The sequence below is a fragment of the Chrysochloris asiatica genome, unplaced genomic scaffold (assembly GCF_000296735.1).
Source record: "Chrysochloris asiatica unplaced genomic scaffold, ChrAsi1.0 scaffold00140, whole genome shotgun sequence".
Taxonomy (NCBI): domain Eukaryota; kingdom Metazoa; phylum Chordata; class Mammalia; order Afrosoricida; family Chrysochloridae; genus Chrysochloris; species Chrysochloris asiatica.
The window spans coordinates 534288-554560 of NW_006408658.1; the positions used below are offsets into that span (position 1 = coordinate 534288).

Here is a 20273-nt window from a genome sequence, read left to right on the forward strand (position 1 = left end):
CATTCAAGAGACAGAAAGTAAAACAGATGTTTTTAAATGATCCATCAATATGTTGTCTATGAGAGATACAACTTAGATGCAAAGACATAAATAAATTCAAAATCAAGAAAACAGTAATAAAAAAGAGCAAGAGTGGCAATATTAATTTCTGATAAAACAGAGTTTAAGTCAAAATTCATCACAAGAGACACAAAAGGGCATTAAATTATGATTAAAGACTCCATCTACCAAGAAAACATAACCATAATAAATATTTACACACCCAATGACAGAGCTTCAAAACAAAAACAAATTACCACAGTATTGAAAAGAGAAATAGACAGTTCCACAATAATAGCAGGAAAATTTAACATACCACTTTTGAGTTTTGTTGAGTTTCTTTCTAGAGCAGAACAACTAGAAAGAAATGAAACAAATATTCAGATGATCTAAAGAACACAGTCAACCAACTTGACATATATGGAACATTACACCCAATAGCAACACAGTACACATTCTTCAACACATATGCATCATTCTCCAGAATAGACCATATGTTAGGTCACAAAACAAGCCTCAATAAGTGTAAAAATATCAAAATAATACAAAGAAGCTTCTTATCACAATGCTACAAAACTGGAAATCAACAACAGGAAGAACAAAGAAAAAAATCTAATTCATGGAAACTGAATAACACTCTGCTTTAAAATGACTGAACAATTAAATAAATTAAGAATGAAATTTTTTTTAATTACTAGAATTAAATAAAAATGAAAACATGTCATTGCCAAAATCTCTAAGATAGAGCAAAAGCAGTGTGCAGAGGGGAATGTCGAACAGTAAATGCACATGTTAAAATAGAAGGCCGAAATCAGTATCTTAAACCTACAACTTGAACAAATAGAAAAAGAGCAGAAAAAGAAGCCCACCAGAAGAAAGGAACTAGTAAAGATTAGAAAAGAAATAAGGATTCCTGGTGGCACAATGGGTTAATCATTAGGCTGCTAACCACAAGGTAAATGGCTCAAATCCACCAGCTACTCCATGAGAGAAAGATGAAGATGTCTGCTCCCATAATGACTTACAATGTCTGAAGTACTTTGGAGCAGTTCTAGTGGGCGGCGTTTAGTTCAGAGCAGAAGTAAAAGGGACAGAAAACAGAAATACAATAGAAAGAATAACAAGATGAAAAGTTGGTTCTTTGGCAAGATCAATAAAATCAACAAACCACAGGCCAAATTGACAAAAGAAAAGAATGAAAAGATGCAAATAACCAGAATACGAATGATATGGGTTAATTAACACTGTAACAGAACCTTAATGAAACAAAAAGGATCATAGCAAAACATTATGGAAAATTGTACTCCAACAAATTTGAAAACTGAGAAGAAATGAGCTGATTTCTAGAATCATACTACTACCTACACCTAAAGTAATACAGACTGAGGTGGAAAACTTGAAAGACCCATCATAAAACAAGAAATTGAGGACTTCTGGCAAAATGGTAGACCATGCAGATGTATTACATGGGTCCTCTACAATAAAAATATGAGAAACACAATAAAACAGACACAGATGAAAATTCTGGACCCTGAAACTCAGAAGAATAGTTAGAGAGGTGGATGGAGTGCTTGATGGGAGGAGAAACTAAGCAGGGACAGTGTGACAGGGAGACTGACTAGTGAACATCTGGCCAGGTGTGGCTGGATCATCTTATGAGCAAGCTTTGTCAGCAGAGGGAGGCCCGGCACAGCAGATTTGCACGGGCAATTGAAAAGGTGCAGTTTCTTGTTTTCCCCATGCTTCCTTGGTGACCAGAAGTGTGTAGCTCCCACCCTCATCCACCCCTACACCCCTCCACTTCCAGTGCAAACTCTGCTCTCTGAGAGTTAGAAACTGTGAGTTTGGGAGCTATGCCAGCATGAGGTAAGAGCCGCTGCACGGCTTTGACTTTGGTGCCTGGATTCTAGTGGGCTCGGATTCACACTTACAAACCCCACAGATTACCAGCCCAGCATTTAACCTGGTCACATTGCCCCAGCTTCCCTGCGGTCCTGACACTGAAACCAGCTTCATCAAGAGCCCTCACCCTACCAAAATAGTTTTGGATTCAATACTCTGAATATAGGTAACATCAAGGCCAACAGGAACTCCATCTAGGGCCAGGAACTCAGTGTCCTATCCCTTCCACAATCACCTCTCTCTAGAGAGAAGACATCTCTCTCCAGGTTCAACAATTGCATTGTTTGTTTTTACAAATACAACAACCCCATAATGCCTGGAGACATCAATTTTAGCTCACTTGAAGGAACAAGAGAGAAGGGCTCAAACAAAGGATCAAGATGCAGAGCCAGAAATCATTTCTGAGGAAGAAAAGGTAATAGAACTAACTGAAAAAGAATTCAAAAGAATGATAATTAGGTACCTTCAAAGGATCAATAGAACAATCAAGGAGAACACAATAAATACCTTAGAAGAATTCAGGAAAACACTACAAGAACAAACAGAAAAAATCTGAAGAAATCCTAAATTATGTGGGACACCATGAAAAGGAACAACTTACAGGTGATCAGAATTCCAGAACAGTAGAAAACAAGCCAGAGAAAATTGTCTAAGAGCTGTTGGAAGAAAACATCCCTAATATCTTGAAAGATAAGAACATAAGCATATAAGAAGCTGAATAAACCCCAAACAGGATAGATCCCAAAAGAAAATCACCAAGACATATCACAAACTTTCCAAAATCTAAGACAAAGAAATAATGCTGACAGCAGCTTAGGAAAAACAAAAAGTAACCTACAAAGGAGAACCAATGAGATTAAGGTCTGATTTCTCAGCAGAATCCATGTAAGCAAGAAGGCAATGGAAGAACATATACAAAACGCTGAGAAAAAAGATTGCCAATAAAGAATCACATACCAAGCAAAGCTATCCTCAAATACAATGATGAAATTAGGTCATTTCCTGATAAACGGAAATTAAAGGAATTTGTAATGACTAGTATGCTCACCATGGAATGGCCAATCATTCAAGATGAAAGCAGCAACATTTACCTAAGGACAAAACTGAGAAAGAATGAGGATGATGGAACTGAAAGAAGAACCGCAGGGAAGAAATGGGATAACTGTTGTTACATGGAAGGATTGCAATCACTGAGATGAAACAAAGTGTGTGATTTGTTGCATGTAAAACTGATGATCTTCTCTGTAAACCTTCACTCAATTCACAATAAAGTGTTTTTGTTTTTTAAAGAATAGGTTTACATATAGAAAGAAAGCAACATTCTTCAATGGTTACTAAAGATGGGATGGAGAGGAGAGAGAATCAATAACTAGATGTTGTTGTTACGTGCTGTCAAGTTGGTTCTGACTCCTAGTGACCCAATGCAATACCTAGAAAGTAGATGTTCTAATTCTGGTGACAGAAAAGGAAAAGGGGAAGTTAGCACAATATCACCAAGGCAAAGGAAGATACTGAGAAGTATGCAAGAATAAAGGACAACTACGACAAATACAGGAGAATATTAAAAGTACCACAAGCTGCCAGAAGAAGAAACAAATCTGCGGTGGAAGTTCAGTCAGAATGCGCCTAAGAACAAGGATGACAAGACTTCGTCTCTCATACTTTGGACATGTTATCAGGCAGGATCAGTCCCCAGAGAAGGCATCATGTTATTGGTAAAGTGGAGGGTCAATGAAAAAGAAGACGACACCTAAGGAGATGGACTGACACAGTGGCCGGAGAAATAGGCTCAAACATAACAATCGTGAGGCTGGCACAAGACCAGGCAGTTGTTTCATTCTCTTATGCACAGGCTGGCTTACTGGGCTGACTGACACTGGAAGAACCCGAGATTATTGCTCTAAGTCACTCTTCTAATGTGGAACTGAAGCCACAAAAACACCATCTCCAGTGAGGAATGTGCTTCTTAGAAAAATTAAAAGGACATTTGCCCCAAAATGAAGATGAAACATAGAGAGGGGCAGGAAAACTGGATGAATGGAAATGAGACCTCAGGATAGAAATGGGAAAAGTGCTAACACATTTAATTGCGATGGTTGCAACCAATGTCACAGAATAATACTGAGTGGAAAACTAATTTGCTGTGTTAACGTACACCTACAGCACAATGAAATGACATGAATAAATGAAGAGCTAGATCATGTTCTGGTACAGCATGACTGAGAGCCATCAAGTCTTATAGACATTAATTTTTCATTTAAAGTGTGAATGCAATGTCACACTCAAAATCCTAAATGTTTTATTTGGGGTGAGGGAGGCTAAGAAAAAAAAAAACACGAAAAAAAAAACTGCTTGAGGAAGCAATTTAAAAAAAAAATGGGGACGTGTAGGTATTCAGGAAAATGATTCCTGGAAAAGTACCCATAACATACTTGGTGAAAAAAAAATGTTTTTGAATGTATGCATGAGCTGTCTTAAAGCAAAAGAATTCCTTAGAGAGCCAGAAATGACAAGAAAGTACTAGTCTAGAACAAATGCTGGAGACACTGTGTGCCCTGGAGCAGTACCCAACATTCCTGGCCTAGAGCTTGGGTTTTAGTAGGCCACAAACTGATACAGCTTTTGTGAGGCCTGAAGCTTGTAACATTTGGCCCTCTTTTAGAAAAGTACCAAATCTGAATATGGAATAAGGCATGAAGTACATATTTATTAGGAATGAGCAATACATTAATTTTTAAAACTGAAAAGCAATACAAAATCTAGAAAAGTAAATATTTTAATTGATTCATTCCCAGACAGATTGCTCTATTACTGTTCTACACTTATATTTTGGCTGGAGAATCTCTTGATTGCTTTTTCACATGTCAATAATGGCATAATATGGTCTATGAAGACAAGACAGAAGACTTTCCCAGAGGATAGCTTCTGATTTTGTACATTTCAAACACTGTGTCTCCTCTACTCCCCCTCAATACTTTTTCTGGTGCCAAGTACCAGAGGATATATTCATACTGTGTTATGACTTTTGACCTTGTATCTTCACATAGCAGTGCTAGGCAAATTGGTACCTTGGGAGGTAGGGACAATCTTAGAAAACATTTTTACACTGGGGCAGCTAGCAATAACTTAAACATGATGAGATTACAAACTACATACAGAGAACCCACTAAATCTAAACTAATTGTATCCATTCAACATCCCTTCAGTCAGATCCCCAAAATGCTCATGGCCATTCCAACATCATCTAATAAAAGGTAAATTATAAACAGAGGTGGTTGGAATAAAAAAGAATCAGAGGTCTTAAAAGTGATTACGCTTAAAATACCTTAATTACGCAGATTTTCTTGAAACAAATGATTTTATACATCACCAGGCTAGGTTCTGGTTTTGTACATTTTTAATATTGTTTCTTCTCTGATGCCTCATATTTCTGGTGTCAAGTGCTAAAACCAAACCACACCCATTGCCATAAAGTCAATTCTGACTCACAGCGATCTTACAGGACCACTACCCTACAGGGTTGCCAAGGCTATAAATCTGTATGTAAGCAGACTGCCACATCTTTCTCACTCTGACTGGCTGATGAATTCAAACCACTCCCACCTTTTAGTTAGAAACCAAATGCTGAACCACTACATCACCTGAACTGCACTCAAGTGTCAGAAGACACAGTCAGACTTAGACGTGACTGCTGACCTTACATTTTCTTATCAACACATTGGGCTCTCTCTCTGGACCCTGGAAGGTGCACATGCAAGTAAGGGGTTTTGAAAGAAGCTTAAGCTTCTTTACATTCATGATAAAGCTGCCTCTGGCCAGGAATAAGGGGGGTGGGGGTGGGGTAAGGCACTATAATGAGGCCTGAAGCAGAGAAGCTGTCTGTTTGAACTGCCATGAAACTGGAGCTATGAAGAGGAATACACTGAGAAAATTTCAGAAAATCTTCCACACAGATAGGATCCAGCCACGGCTGCATAAAAGCCTGCCTTCATAAACATTATACTATGCTGCCTTTTTCTTGAGGGAAAAAATATGGCATACCACGAACCAAAATAAATCCCCAAATAGATCCAACAAGTAGTTTTAAAAATTCATTTAAAAATTTTAAAATAATGAAAGAAATCACGTGGGCAAAGTTGATGAGCTTCATTGTATAAAATCATAGATTCCACATAACAAAGATGAACAAAAACAAAAGTAAAATCCTGCAACAAACCTAAACAAAAATACATTGTCACAATTATTACAGGCAATGCCAAATACTTTCACACATAGCAGACAGAAATCTGTTAGGACAACAAAATAAAAATCTGGAAGATACAGATAATACAGAAAGGAAATCAAATGACAAACATATGAAAGTTAAATATTTTTTAGAAGTCTAGACAAGTAGGTGTGGCACTGTAGGATAAAGCACTGGACCACAGGTCAGTTTGAATGCAAATGGCCTCCCTTAAGAATGCATTTCTATTCTAGCCCTGGGTGGTGTAAATGGTTAACCACAAAAGGCTGTAGGCTTTTGTTTTGTTTTGTTCTTGTAGGTTGGAGGTTTGAGTCCACTCACAGAAATCCTGGAACATCGGACTGGTACTCTACTCCCAAAAGACCAGCCACTGAAAACTTATGGAGTACAGTTCTACTCTGATACACATTTGGTTGTCATGGGTCAGAATCAGCTTGATGGTAGGTAACTGGTTTTGTATGGTTTAGGAAAACGCCTAAGACAGTAAGAAAACTTTCTACACTCTAGCCCAGTCATTCCTCTTCAAAGACTCTATTCTATAGAAATAGCCAAGATTGTTGTTATTGTTGGGTGCTACTGAGTTGGTTCCAACTCATAGCAACCATGTATCCAAGGAGCAGCTAGTGGGTTTGAACTGCCGACATTGTGGTTTGAAATCCAATGCTGATCCTACAGCACCACACCAGGAGTCCAACCAAGATCAGAACACAGATTAATTTTTTTTTTTAATCACAGAAATATCAGAAACAACCTAAATGTTTAAATGAAGATTTGTTAGATAAAGAAGAATATCTTTATAAGGAAAACATATGTAAACTTTTCTTGGCTCCCTTTTTAATGGCACTGAGATGATCTCTGCCTTAGATTCTATTGCCTTTAAAAGCTGATATTTACTGAGAAATTCCATTTGCATTCAAAGAGTAACCACCACCATCCTGATCCATGAACAAGAGGTTTATACATCCTCACATTCCTTTTTAAAACATCTGACTCCAAAGAATAACATCAAAGCCTAGACACCTGAAGGTGACATGCTGGGGAAGGGAGCTCACACCCTTGAGGGGGGCGGGGTGGAATCACACAGTCTTCATTCCACAGGGAATGAAGGTCTGTGAACAGTATGATGGATTAAGGAAAGTGTTCTTCTTCCTTAACTGAGATATGGACTGCATCGAACTCTGATAACTAATATTTGACCACTGAAGATGTATGAGTGTGCATGTGTGAGTAAGCCCACATTTTACTTTATGATTACCTGCATTTTGCACTGTTGTGTGGCTATGTGAAAAGGGCCTGAACTTAAGAAGAGTTGTTGTTGTTGTTGTTGTTGTTGTTGTTAAGTGCCATCGAGTCGGGTCCGACCCATATCGACCCTGTAGAGGGTTTCCAAGGGTGTAAATCTTTATGGGAGTAGAAAGCCTCATCTTTCTCCCGCGGAGCGGCTGGTCGTTTCGAACCACTGACCTTAAGGTTCACAGCCCGATTCGTAACCACTACACTAAGCCCTACTTTTGACTACGTGGCAACATTTAAAAATCCAATAAAATGAATTGTCATCTAAAGGCCTCTGGAAGTCCTGATGCTGGCTGAATAATTTATATTTCAGGCAATGTCTGCTGGAGATGATGTATTCTAGAAAGTGCCTAATGGAAGAAGAGAATGTGCGAGTAAAGATTCACACTGTGCAGGTTTGAAGGGAGGCACTCTTTCCCACAATGGGACATCTTAAAAAAAAAAAAAAGCTAAGTAAATCTAATAGCTGGAGGGTATACCTTCTGATAGTATCTTCTGGAAAAATGTAATGTTTATTTTTGTTTGTTTTTTGTTAGGATGTGATGGGAACCATCATGTGAACTTATCATTTTGATTCCAGCTCCACACAACCCTCTGCAATTCCCCCTTTAGCTAGTCACCGTTCAGTTAAAGTTTGGTATAATGGTATTATGGGGGATAAGGCAGATGTGGCCTTTACCACTGACTTCCTTCTGCAGCAGTCAGTGAGGAAGGAGGGGGCTGAACCAGAAGCAGGTAAGAAAATATATCAGAGGGAACTGAACCTTGAATGAGAAAGTCTGGTGCTTAGGATAGTTATATAGTTGCTCACCATAAACATCATAATGATTTTAATCACAGTCTTGTTTTCAGTCCTCAATTTACAAATGAGGAAACAAAGGCAAAGAAGATTTATATAACTTGGCTTAGGTCTCACAGCTAGGAAATTGTTGGAGATTTCAACCCTGATCTTTGATTCCAGAATCTACAATGGCTGCATCAGAGCTACTCAATGCAGTTTGCAAAGGTACAGCTGAAAACAGAGTATAGATGTGCAGAAATATACAGCCTCTCAGTCTTCCTGTTGGCCAGAGGGTTCCATCCTCTCACCCACCTTTGGCTGTAAGCAGCCCCCTGAATTTACTCAGTGTCCTTAGCAAAACGTGTTGCCATTGAGTCAACTCTAACTCACAGTAACTCTGCAGGATAGAACTGCACCATAGTTTTTTTTCAGGGCAAAAGGTTTGTGATTCTAACCCACCTAGTAGTTCTGCAGGAGAAAGAGCTGATGATCTGCTCCCACAGAGATTACAGACTAGGAAAGCCTATGGGTCAGTTCTACTCTGCCCTTGAGGGTCACTTGGAGTTGGAATCAACTTGATAACACCAAACAATAACAAATCCTTTAAGCAGCAGACTGCCACACCTTTCTCCCACCAAACTTTATGTTATCAGCCAAGTGCTTACCCACTGCCCTACCAGGGCGCCTTTCTGTGTCCTTATAAACATGAAAGATGTCTATGCATGTCACGTGGAAAAGGCTGTGAAGCCCTGCAACAAGTGTTCCTGTCTTTTATCTCTCAAAATTCTGGGACTGCAAGTTCACACTTCAACCTGGTCAGGATTTTACAGCATTGTGCAGATGAACTAGAGTCTTACCTTTTCTGACCTTTGGAGTCTCTGGTTCTCGAGAGTCTTGGCCCTGCAGTCGCCCGAAGGCCACCTCGTCTAAACTCCGCCATCCCAGGTGTATCAGTGTTGAAGTTTCCTGACTGAGTTCTTCGGATTCTGCGTGAAGATAATCAGTAGGGACCACTGGGAGACAGTCTGAAAATGCTCAGGGCAAGCCCATCTCCATAGGGCCACAGAGGCCAGAGCCTGGCCTTGGGCACTATTACCTCTCAGTGCTTTTCCTTCCTGAGGTCAAAGATTACAACCTGTGACAGCCTCTTGGTCAGACCCAACCCTCAATTCTGACCCTGCCTCTGGAACATGGACGAACTCTCATGGGAGCTTAAGTAAAAATTGATGCTTGGTAGGAGGCTACTTCGTTTCATAGACTCTAGGGTCAACTGAGCCAGAACATATTTAGCTGTCTTGAAAAATTTCTTAACAAATCACATGTGAACCCCCTAAGAAGGAAAGATTTGGTTTCATCCATATGTCTCTCACAAAGCACATGTAGTGTGAACTACAGTGACTGTGCTCAGGGTATGTGGGAGGGAGGGATGGATGAAGAATGGATAGATGGATGGCTAAAATGAATGACATGGAAGGTGACTAGCTATAACAGATGGATGACTTTGAAAGTTTCCCTTCTCTGGGCTCTAAAAAAAGAACACAAATTTCTTTTTCTAAACATACATGACAACTTTTGTTTATTCCTATTTCAACAGCTGGTGGACTTGAGTATTATACACATTCTCTGTCCATTTAAAGGGCAATTTCAAGTAGTAGGGCTATGATCATCACTATCAACTTACTTTCCCCAGAACTTCTTGATACCCTTGGGGCTTCGTTTACCCTCTGGTGTCAGAGGAGACTGGGGGCCCGACTCAGCCCCAGATGAGGTGGATGAGAGGTCGTTGGCCAGGGCAGTGTCATCCCAATTACTTTCTGTTTCTCCTGAAGTTGAAAGAATGAAATGGCATGTGAATGAGAGGAAGGGACATGACCTTTACAAACCTCCCCTAAGGTCACCCTTGTAGTCCTGGTGTGATAGCTGTAGATTAAAGCACTGGACCACAAGGTCGGTTTGAACCACAAGGTTGGAGGATCAAACTCACCAGCTGCTTCTTGGAAACCCTATGCAGGGCTGCTATGAGTCAGGACTGGCTCCACGGCACTTAACAACAACAACCACACTAAAGTAGGAGTTTGGCAGAATCTGCCCAGTTCTGTCTTCAGGGCAGAACTCTGAATCAAGATCTCAGAGACCACAGGGCTTAGGCACATGCCAGGTTCTCTGAGGAGTTAATTAGCTAATGTTTTAAAGCTGGGTGAATTGTTGTTGTTGAGTGCCGTCGAGTCGGTTCCGACCCAGAGTGACCCTGTATAGGGTTTCTGAGGAGCAGCTTGGTGGTAAGTTAGTGGTTTTCAAATTCTAAGGGATCTGGATCCAAGCACTTATTGATTACTCCAGCAAGGAGCTTCATCTTCTTAGCCCAAGGGAGATAGAGAAACGCAGGCAGGAGGGGGAATGTAACTGAATGTTTGGGCGGGGGGGTGCAGGGTAGGGAAACAAGAACACTCTCACTCTCTGCCTCACCTGGAATGGGTACAGTACCTAATACAGGGGCACTGACACTCCGGCCGCGATCTCCAGCCAACCAAGAAGCAGAGAAGCCACATGAAGAAGCAAGAGAGGCCAAAGTCCAGCCAAACAGAGTTATGGGGAGGCAAAGAAATAAACAAAAGAGTGTCATCAAGCAAAAGAGAAAAACTCAAACGGAAAGAAAAATAACCCCATGTGGAAGGATGAGTAAAAGGTGACTGAGTTCAGTTGACAGAGTTAGGGGAGTGAGAGGAGACCTCACAGGAAGGGACTGAACGCTCCTGGGGGCACTTCCTGCCAGACTGAGTGAGCAGCACACAGGTAGAGGGACAACTGAATACAACAGGCCACACGCAGCTCTTGTGTGTGTGCCAAGCCTCACTCAGCACAGACTGCAATGATCCAAAGCTGCTGATCCAAGTCCACAATCTGACTGTCACCAGGGCACATCCACTAAAGGGCTTATCTGGAGCCCTTACAACCAAGGGTAGAACTGGTCATCATGTGGTCAACACATAGGTCAGCTCAGGGAACAGCCAGGGCTGAGGAATCAGAGGTGGAGAAAGTTCTGCCATGAAAACAATGTCCCCTCCTAGGCCCCACTGAATCTCCTCTAGCTGCTGTTGGGGAAAAATGGACTATCACAGATGAAAAGCAGCAATGAACTCCATGGTTACAGGTCCTAACCACCAGAAGGATTCCTGAGGACTGACACTCTTGCCCATTACCCATTTCCCTAAAGAAAAGAATCCCTGCTCTCACCTGGAAGAGTGCAGAATCTCATCATGGTGGCAGTAGGGAAGTAGCAGAGAAGAAGGCAGAAACAGGAGGGAGAAGATCAGGAAGACAAAGGAAGGTAGTGTGTAGGAGGGACAGAAAAGAAGAGGGCTGGGAAGGAGGGCAGGAAGAAGTTTGAGAGAAAAGGAATAGAAAAGGAGGAAAAAATGGGAGTGGAATAATGACACTGGAAAGAAACAGAGTGAGTACACACTCTGGTTTTCTGGGGTTCTGCAGTGTTCATTTAAGGAAACAACAGCTTGCTCAGACAGTCATTTTCTCTAGAAGTGGGACTACCCCGGTACAACTTGCCTCATCTATCCACCCCACCATTCTCCAATGTGGGGTACAGTGGTAGGTGCAGGGATCTTATACAATAACTGGATGTGCCAAGGACACTGCTTCTGAGACTGCCAGCCCAGTGGCCTGAATACTCACTCAGTCTTGGCAGGCTGCTTCCTGGGGCATCAGGCTGAGAGGTAGTGGGAGTAGATTTGGCAGCCTCTCCATTGGGTGTGGTTCCTGAAACCTTCCCAGGTAATGTCGGATACTTGTGTTCCACCAAGAAAGGGCTATCCTATTGCAATGAAAGACAGACAGACAGACACATAAACACACACAGAGAAAAAGAGATATGCCATATTAGCCCTCAGTCTCAGACTTAAACGCAGATAGGAAACAACATCTCACTCCTCCAAGAGCTGTTTTTCACTTAGACCCCTCAAAACCATTTAATTCAGCCCATAAAAGGGAGAGAGAACTAAGCCCGAATCTAAGGATGCCTACAACTGTCCCTAAGGAGGAAGTAGAGGTAGCTCACACATAGGGCCTTTGCCATTTGAGCTCTTCAGAAGCTCAAAGAACAGCTATGAATTACCCTTTGAGCTCTTTAAATATCCTGTAAACCAGAATTCTAATAAAATCTGTATATTGTTTTATCATATGTACAACAATCCTGCAAGGTGTTATTTAAGCCCATTTTCACAGATGAAGAGAGTAAGTCCAGAATTATTGTTGTTGTTAAGTGCCATTGAGCTGATTCAGACTTATAGCGTACCTGTACAGGTTTTCTAAGAGCAGCTGGTGGGCTTGCGGTTCCCAGTCTGGTGTTTAGGCTACAAGGCCACACCAATAGTCCATAATAGAGTAGTAAAATCATTCATCTCAGGTCATCCACTGTCACCAACTATCAGCAAATTACCAAAATGGGAATCTACACTTTCCTGCTGGCAGAAGAGGCGACCGAGGCCAATCTGGGGCTTGGCCACCCTGTTCTCCCAGAATTGCTTTCCTGTGGATGGTGGAGAGGTGGTCACAGAGCAGGACACTCAGTTAGACCAAGTCAGGGCAGCCTTCTGCAGGGGCTTCACCAAGTGCACATATTATCTGGATCTCTCCTGAGAGGGCTATACTACAGCAGGGGGATTAGAGTTTAAACATGAGGTGGAAGAAAAAGTCTGTAATATGGTAATAGCTGATAGTTCTGATGTGGCACTGTAGGATCAGCACTGGACTGCTAATGTTGGCAGTTCAAACCCACCAGCTGCTCCTTGGAAACCCAATGATGGGTTATTATGAGTCAGAACCAACTTGATGACACTTAACAACAACAACAACATGGTAATAGTTACTTTGAAAAACATCAGATGAAGGGTAAATGAAGAGGCACAGATCCCTCTGAGGGAGAGGACAACAAGAAGGCTGCCAGAGGGCTACAAGCTTCTAGTATAGAGCTCCCCCATTACAGAGCTAGATGCACACAAAAGAAAATGGGGGAGAAAGCCATGCTTTTCCTCTAGTCATCTTTCCCTTAATTGTTAGAAAACATTAAGATTATAAAATCTGTAATCTGCGAGATAAAAACACCCTAGCAAACAGAACAACCACAACAGATGATGGAATCACACTTAAGGTACCTTAGGTTCTACCACCGGGGAGAGCTGGTTCCCATCAACACACTATGGAGTGGCAAGAAGGATTCAATTATGTGGAGAAAAAGAGACCGACTGGTGTTAGTCACAAACAGCAAAAACTCAAAACCACCTGTCAGTTTAAATCCAAAAGTCTCATCTATCCTCTCTCCTTCGCCATGTTCACGGCAAGTAATGACCACCGTTGGCAGAAAATACAAGTCTTACAGTCCAACCGCCTGGGCAATGATCTGAGTAACTGTCAGTAATGTGACCAGGGCAAGTGAGGCATGTGACCTTGGGAGCAAAGACACTGTATGGACCCATGGGTCCTGCTGGCTCTGGCATTTATTGTTGTCTATTAGTGTAGTGGTTACGAATCGGGCTGCGAACTGCAAGGTCAGCAGTTCGAAACTACCAGCTGTTCCGCGGGAGAAAGATGAGGCATTCTGCTCCTGTAAAGATTTACAGCCTCGGAAACCCTGTGCAGGGTCACTATGAGTCGGAACTGACTCCACAGCACAGAACAACAACAACAACATTGTATCACCAACGCTGTTGTTGGCACACTGCTGGAGACCCAGGGGTCTTATGTAGCATGGGTCACACTGACCGCTCTTTAGTGACTGAGCTGGATTTTCTAGGGCCCTCCTCTCTGGCATAGAGGTCTGTCCAGATGGTCAAGGTCACCAGCTTCCTAATCTCTATCTAGACTTTTCTAACAGCCTCCCTTCTAATCTTCTAAATGACCCCAAACCTACTCCTGTGATTGGAGTCCTGGTGTGGTGCTATAGGATAATCACTGGACTGCTAATCAGCTACTCCTTGGAAACCCTATACATCCGGTCGCTATGAGTCAGCACCAATAAATGGCACTTAACAACAACTGCTACTCCTGGGATTATCTTCTTTGTCCACATTACGTCCTTATTTAAAACCCCTGAAATGCTCCCAACTGCCCTTGGGATGTAAGGAGGAGTTTCAGAAGTTCTTGGAAAATGGAATTTTTTTGACAAAGAATTCATGATCGAGTCAATATTCAAGATCTTCTCTGGTGTGACTGAACTCATGGCTTTGACTTCACCTCTTCCTGTTCCCATCATTTCCTAAAACCTCCCTGGTCCACTGGGCTCTAAGCAAGCCTTTACCCACCTCAATCTCTTCTGCTCACCACCTTCAGGCAGCATTTCCTGAGCTGTTCTGTGTGTAAGATACCTTGGGCCACATTTGACTCGTTTTCTCAAAATGATCATGTAACTCTCCAACCTCTCTGTAGAAGCCTGAATGAAGTAGGGACCAGGACCTGACCTATACATCCCAGCACTGTGCTAGACACAAAGGAGTCACTAAGTAATCACTAGAGAGATTAATGAGCTGACCTTTTCCATAGATTCACTTCTTAAGTCTTCTAGACTACAGGAGAGTTTCTTCTGAGCCCTTGAAAAACAAAAAAGAAAGTAGATGAACAAATACAGTTACTAAGGAAGGAGGGACATTCATGCACAGGGCACTTCTGATGCTTAACCAGAAATATGTCTTGGAAAAATTCACCTTTTAGTAATAATATTCCATAAAAGATTATCCTGGCCCACCCTAGTAAGAGGCCCACCTAATCTGGTCTGTCAATGTGTTGGTGAGAGCATTTGGGCTTCACTTAAACCCAAACGAAAACTCTCAGGCATTTCTCAAAAAAGTAAAATACACTCAATTGTATTGCACTGCTGGGAGGTAAATATTGTATGGCCATAAAATAAGACCAGCATTTGCCAAATCCAAAAGAAAGGCAATATTATGCCTTCTCTGAGTCCCCAGAGCAACCCTAGGAGGAGGGAACTGGTACCTTCTCATAGGCAAGTATATCAGACCACCCTAGTTCCAAAGTACCACCGACTAGGATCCTCAGATTTCCTGTTGTGATTCTGTATACCCCAAACAGTCTGCTGAGAGGAAGTCTGATTTCATAGAGGCTATTTCACAGAGAAGGATACCAGGTGGACGAAGATGAACAGTGATATGAGTGGTCACAAGGATCCTCATCTCCTTGACAGTCATGCTTCTCAATTTGAATGAAGAAAGCATCTGTCTATACCCTTGTGAGTCTGGTCACAGCAAGTTAGTTTCTAGGGTTGATTTTCTAAGTAGACTCATATACCAAATTTCTTACTCTGTAAAAACTAAAGACAGGCCAACTACCTTTTAACACATTTCATTTTACTCTGGGACTAACGCCTCAGGGAAACAACAGGCCTCTATGAGCCCCAGAAAATGGGCCTTGAGAACCTAGGTCAAGTGTGCAACAACAAAGATATATGCTCTGGGGACTCAGAGCCATTCTGGCATTGTTTCCTTTATGCTTGTGGCTGACTTCTCCCCAGATACCTTGTCTGAAAGACAGCCTGTTCTTGGCAATAAAGCTACTGTATCTTCCTATATGAAGCCCAACTTGGAAATGTGTTCTGAAAAGGTGACACAGAAAATCAGTAGCAGTTTCCATTTAGACGAAACCAGACAGGTAGTAGCCAAGTGACCCCCCAGGCTAGCTCCTTGTTATATGAAACTGCCTAAAAGCAACTAGATTAATTTCCCTATGAGGGGCAATGACCCTCCCTGGAGAGTTGTCACAAGCAAGAAGAATGTTCCAGAGATGTGAATGAAAATGATAGGCACACATCATGGGATGTTCTCTCAGCTTTGATGAGCCACTAGAGAATGGATACAATGGAAGATGAGTTGCAGTCACCTCTTTGCTGAGACTCCTACTTCTGGCCAGGTGCTGTCTCAGTGACAATGACCCTCTCAGCCTGTGAGAAGGGAAGCCCTAAACCAAGAGAGGTATGTGGGAGTGGTTCAGGACTATTCATTGGTTGTGGCTCCCTTATACTACCACTGAGGCCTGAAGTACCTCAACAAAAGGGCAGATTTGCCCAGAAGATGTGACCAGCTATCACCCACCCCCAAGAATGGCCTAAGATCATAGATGCTCCAGGAAGTGCTCAGGCATCCTACCTGGTTTCCAAGGATTTCTGTGGCAGTGGTGGTGGTCCCACTGTGGGAGAGCTACATCTTGGGGGCATCTGCACCAGAAATAGAACAGTCACCATAAAGGGCAGTTAAAGTTTGCAGGCTACCCACCAGCCCATCCTTTCCCCTTCTTGGACATTTTCTTTTGCGGAGTTACATTTCCCCACTTAGATACAGCCATGGTGGATATGTCAGTGTGGGTGGCCTTACTCAAGATGTCAAGAGCTTGGTATATTGATCTAGATGGGTCAATCTGTCTCTTCTTGCTGGGTCCAAGTTTTAGACAAAGTGTGGATCCTAGCTGTAGTGTGAATAGAAACACAGTACCTCTGACTTAAATAGTTCTTCAGGTCCCTTGTTTGCAGTGGGCCACTTCCTGAAACTGGCATCCAGTTCTTCTTCATTAATACAGAGAGTTCTTTCAGAAGGGCCTGGAAGCATTAATGCAAAAGGCATTATCACTACTGTGTAATTTTCATGCACAGTTGTATCTGTACCACAAAATCCTAACATAGTTTCCTCTTCATTAAAAACAATTAAGCAGTCAATGAGAGAATAGAGAGTGTTTGAAAGATTCTTTAGGGCATCTTTCGGGCAAGAACTCACAGGGTCATCCTAAGGTCAAAGTTCACATGTTGCCCCCACTTTTCTCAGCTTGGCCACAGGCAGTCAAGTACTGACCCATTGCTGCCTCTGCCAAGATCTCCAAAGAGTCAAGAAAACAAGGTGGTAATGTGTACACTTGGGCTGGCAGAGGCCCTGGGCAGTGACCAGGCACCTAGTGTCTCGAGGAAGACTCCCAAAGTGCTTTCTGGGTTAGCTAGAGGGTAGGGTGGAGAGCTTTTAGATTCTTCAGCAGGGGGAGGGGAGAACATGCTCTAATGAGGACACTGGGTTGATTTTTGCTCCAAGATGAATTTCATTCACTGCCTCTAGGGGGTATCCTGGGAAGATGTACAGGAGACTTTCCAAGAGAAGGGATTCCAAAGGGTTAAAAGTTGGTTTTATGTCCTTGGTAACCTGGGTAATTCCTGGCAGCTCTGAAATGACTGTCATCTGATAAAATTTGTGACAATCATTAGTTGCCAATTCCCCACCATCCAAGGCAGTCTAAACAGCCCCAAGACGAAGAATCCCATGGCAGAACTGTTGTTTAACACAACTGATGGAATACCATTTGGAGGAAACTGATCCCCACTTGCTCTTACCTTGAGTTGCCATCACGATCTCCTTCACTCTCCGATACTGATTCAGCAGCCCCATCAGCTCCTCTATCCGACGGTCCTGCCAGAGTGTAAGAACAGATTTAGATGTGAACACCGCCACTGGTAGCTCCGACAATTTCATCTTGGGGCCAATGCTGCATTCTGGGTACACTGGTAAGAACCTCCACTATGGAACTTATAGAACACTACAAAGGGAAACACAATATCCAAAGTCCCTTCCCACTGAGCTTGAGTTCTTAATGGTCTACCTCCCAGGCATCTGCACTTCTACCTGAATGCTATGAGGCCACTCTCTAGTTTTTTTTTTTTAAAAAAAACCTCCTTGGCATGGCCTTCACATTTCCAAAAACATGAAATTTCCTGTCTCCCTATGCTCCTGAGGAGGAAGAAATTTGAAAATTTGCTTCCTATTGTGTGTGCTATCCTCTGGAGCTACATAAAATATGACTCAAATAAAGCCACTGTATTTATTTGTCCCAATATCCTTACCTGTTCCTTAAGAATCTGAAATTATATGTACAACTAAAGCAATTCCCAGAGAGGATCATTTATTTCAAGGCAAAGGAACCTAGAGATTTGGGGGTGGGGGTGGGGCAAATAGTTTCTGGAGTTAAACTTGGGTTTGAACTCTAGCTGTGCTATCTACTAGTTACTTGACTTTAGGCAAAGGTAATTAAGCACATTGAGTCTCAGTTTCCTCATCTGTAAAGTGAATGGTCATGAAACACAGAGAATGTGTACTTACAAATAATGGTTATTTTATGACTATGCAGGAATGAAATATGAAGCATCTAAGAAGGCAGGATAAACTGAGGCATTGCATGCTGCTCAGTGTCTCAGATCATGCACATGGAGGTGTAAAGGAACTACTTCTGAGTTTTCCCAAGAGTCTAACCCATTGTTGTTTATTTTCCCCCCAGATCAACATGAGCAGGCAGGACATTCATCTGTCTTTGGGAGACTTCACTTAGCAAAGGTCTCAGGTCTCAAAGCCAGTAATAGGTAACTGAGGCTGAGTCTCTAGAAGGCAGAAGCTGTTCTCCTGACACACTCATGTGTCAATAACGTGATAGGCATGCCTTAGATAGAAGATCAGAGAACAGCAGAAATGAAACAGACCAGGGATGTCTAAGGAAAAAGATTGGTCCACTCGATGACCAGCTTACTTTATCTTCATTTGCGACAAGCAAAGTTTCCATTCCCATTTTCAGACGTTGAATTTCTTGGTCTAAAAAAATTTAGATGTAGAGAAAATTAGTTATACAAATTCCAAGAGTAATCCCCATATATTAAGACGTTTCTAAGTGCAAACATGAGGAGTTTCCCTGTGAACAAATGACACAAAGGTTCCTTTATTTCTTTAGAGTCCAGGATGGTGTCTGGCAAAGAGTATCATTAAATATTTGCTGAACTACTAAATGAATGAACCTAATATTTTGGTTTCTCTTTATAAACATTTGCAAGAAAACCCAAAATGCCATTTACTCAGAGGTGACACAAAAGGGCTCAAAAATCTTTTACAACCAACATCTCAATGGAATGCAACCTTCATATCCTTTACAACTCAGGCAGGCATGTATCTGAACCTCTAACTGCTCTTGGAAAAAATCAAACATCCTAGGGATTGTAGCTAAGAAGCATTTAAAGCAAGAAAGCAAGAGAAAAAAAGGCTTACAGTTGAATATAGACTGGAAAAGGGTGATTATGTGAAAGAGTTGGGTACTTGACTTAATTCAAGATGACACAGTCAGAACTGACTGGCAAATGTTGAGATGGACCTCTAAACATTACACTACAGGTAAGGGAAAACAATTATTAACATAGTTTCCTCTTACTCTGGACCCATGAAGGGCTTTCTTGAATGTCTCTCAAACTGCTCTGGAGAGCCAAGTCAAAGACTGATGTCTGAAAGGTCTGGGAGTCACCCCACCAGGTACTTGGAGGACCAGGAATTTTCCAAACAGGTACTGTGGTGTAGTAAATTATTTTAATATGTCTTTTCTAGTCAAAATCTTTGTAACTCCCATCTAATCATTCTTTTCCTGATGGGTCTGAGTAAGAAAAGGTGGGCAAAGATACTGAAAGGATGATAGGATTCAGTTGTTAATGATCCTTAACAAGGTTAATTGTGATTTTAAACACTTGGAATTCTAACATGGGTATAAACTGAGCTAGCTATCTCAGTTATGCCAGAGCATATTGAATGATGCAGAATGCATCAAGAGAAGATAGAAGCAATACACAGAGTCACTGTACCAAAAGGAGTCACCATTTCAAAAGGTAGCATATGATCAAGAGCCAATGATACTTAGGGAGGAAGTCCAAAGTGCATTGAAGGATTTGGCAAAGAACAAGGCACCAGGAACTGATGGAATCAAAACTGAAATCTTTCAAGAAAGTGAGGCGGCACAGGAGGCCCTCACTCATCTCTGCCAAGAAATTTGGAAGACAACTATCTGGCTGACTGATTGGAAGAGATCCAGATTTGTGCCCATTCCAAAGAGAGGTGACCCAACGGAATGCAGAAATCATTGGACAATCTCTTTGATATCTCAAGCGAGTAAAGTTTTGCTACAGGTAATACAGAAATGGCTACAGTCATACATTGA

The 20273-nt window shown here is 41.9% G+C and overlaps 1 protein-coding gene across 1 annotated transcript in view; it reads right to left on the reverse strand.

The window, feature by feature from the left end:
• PPFIBP2 (PTPRF interacting protein, binding protein 2 (liprin beta 2)) overlaps nt 1-20273 on the reverse strand; it is a 193329-nt gene that overhangs the window by 9324 nt on the left and 163732 nt on the right. The window contains exons 9-17 of the mRNA XM_006870161.1: nt 18831-18892; nt 17647-17722; nt 16766-16869; nt 16424-16491; nt 14797-14854; nt 13424-13465; nt 11946-12084; nt 9940-10081; nt 9116-9244 (exon numbers count right to left, since the gene is read on the reverse strand). Coding sequence (XP_006870223.1) covers nt 9116-9244; nt 9940-10081; nt 11946-12084; nt 13424-13465; nt 14797-14854; nt 16424-16491; nt 16766-16869; nt 17647-17722; nt 18831-18892 — 820 coding nt within the window. The remainder of the gene's footprint in view (nt 1-9115; nt 9245-9939; nt 10082-11945; nt 12085-13423; nt 13466-14796; nt 14855-16423; nt 16492-16765; nt 16870-17646; nt 17723-18830; nt 18893-20273) is intronic.